General features: G+C 55.7%; 1 protein-coding gene across 1 annotated transcript; it reads left to right on the top strand.

The window, feature by feature from the left end:
* Nucleotides 1-1162: 1162 nt before the first annotated feature.
* Nucleotides 1163-1416, top strand: LOC103781903 (mediator of RNA polymerase II transcription subunit 20; the record flags this gene model as incomplete). The annotated part of the gene is made up of 1 exon (XM_008949630.1): nt 1163-1416. A coding segment is annotated over one exon (254 nt), but the record flags the coding sequence as incomplete, so codon positions are not given.
* Between the last annotated feature and the right edge of the window lie 106 nt (nt 1417-1522).

Genomic DNA, 1522 nt, shown 5'->3' with positions numbered 1-1522 from the left:
TTCCAACCAAAGCGATTCTATGATTCTCCAAGCACTGCTCCTGTCTGAGCCGTTTCAGAGGTCTCGTTTTGCTCTGGAGGGGGTGGGCACGAGTCTTCTGTCAGCATCTGCCCAGTTCTGCCCATCGCCTGCGGGCAGGTGGTGGAGAGGAGCCGCTGGTGGAGGTGGAGAGGGGCAGCAGCTCACAGGGCAGTGGGAGCAGCTGCAGGGGGTTGAAGCATGAGGGGACCCCAAATCCCCTCCTGAGGTAGCTTGGCCCAAAGCAGTGGCTCAGAGGTATGGTGAGGCCTCCTCACCCGAGGGGCTGTTCCAGCCTCTTTGTCCTTCCTATGCACCTGGATTTTCTTTCCCATTGTTTCCCATCTCTGGTGTGACCATCTCCGTGGTGGCTGTGCTGTGTAGAGCCCAGCACTGAGCCTGTGCAGCTGCAGGGCTCTGCTGGTTTGTCCAGATGGATCTTTCTGAAGCTACCAGAGAAGATTTTGGTGCTTTTTCTGCATCTGGAACTTGCACAAGCACAGCTGTGGAGAGGCTTTTTTGGTTTACATGGGTAAATGAGATTGTTTTCTAGGTTTTAAAGCATGGTACGAGCCAGGTGTGTTCTCTCTGGACACCCTGTTTTCCAGAGCATGTCCTGGTGGGACTGGCAGGGGGGGGGGGAGGGAGGTGGCCACCCTCACGCAGGGTATTTGGGGCAGGGGGCCAGCCAGTCGGTGCCCAGACCTGTGTTCAGGAGTAGGAGCTTGGTTGATCTCCCCCATCTGCTCAGGATCTCACGTCCACAGAACCACGGAATGGAGGGAGACGGATGGGACCTCTGGAGATCTTCATGCAGCCCCCTGCTCCAGCAGGTCACCCAGAGCAGGGTGTCCAGGCAGGGTTGGAATCTCTCCCGGTTTGGAATCTCTCCAGAGAAGGAGCCTGAAGTCCAGCTGACCCTCTGGCCTCGTGCTGACAGAAGACTTTTTACCCCCCCTTTAAATTTTAAGACAGGAGCACAAATCTATTCACTGAACGCCTGGATAACGTAAAGCCTGTAGAGTGGTGGAGTTCAGGCAAGAAGGAGAAGAACAGGAAAAAACCCAAACACCTCATTCTTCAGAGCACACAGGAGTGCAGAACTGTTGGTTCTACAGCCCAGATGCCATCCCTCTTGTTGCAGGGCAGACAGGCAAGCTGATGTACGTGATGCACAACTCGGAGTACCCCCTCAGCTGCTTCGCCCTCTTCGAGAACGGCCCCTGCCTCGTGGCAGATGCCAACTTCGACACCCTCATGGTGAAGCTGAAAGGCTTCTTCCAAAATGCCAAGGGCAACAAGATAGAGAGCCGGGGCACGCGCTACCAGTACTGTGACTTCTTGGTGAAGGTGGGCACGGTCACAATGGGGCCCAGTGCCCGCGGGATATCTGTGGAGGTAAGAGTTGGTTGCTGGTAGCTTGTTCCTGGATGTGTTCTCCTTTGCAGCATGCAGAGGTGGTTCTCCTGTGTCCAGGTTTGATCCAGGCTGGTGCTTTGGGGCT

The sequence above is a fragment of the Merops nubicus genome, unplaced genomic scaffold, assembly GCF_000691845.1.
Source record: "Merops nubicus isolate BGI_N331 unplaced genomic scaffold, ASM69184v1 scaffold32841, whole genome shotgun sequence".
In the NCBI taxonomy this organism is placed as follows: Eukaryota; Metazoa; Chordata; class Aves; order Coraciiformes; family Meropidae; genus Merops; species Merops nubicus.
This window is presented reverse-complemented; position numbering and strand designations above follow the sequence as displayed.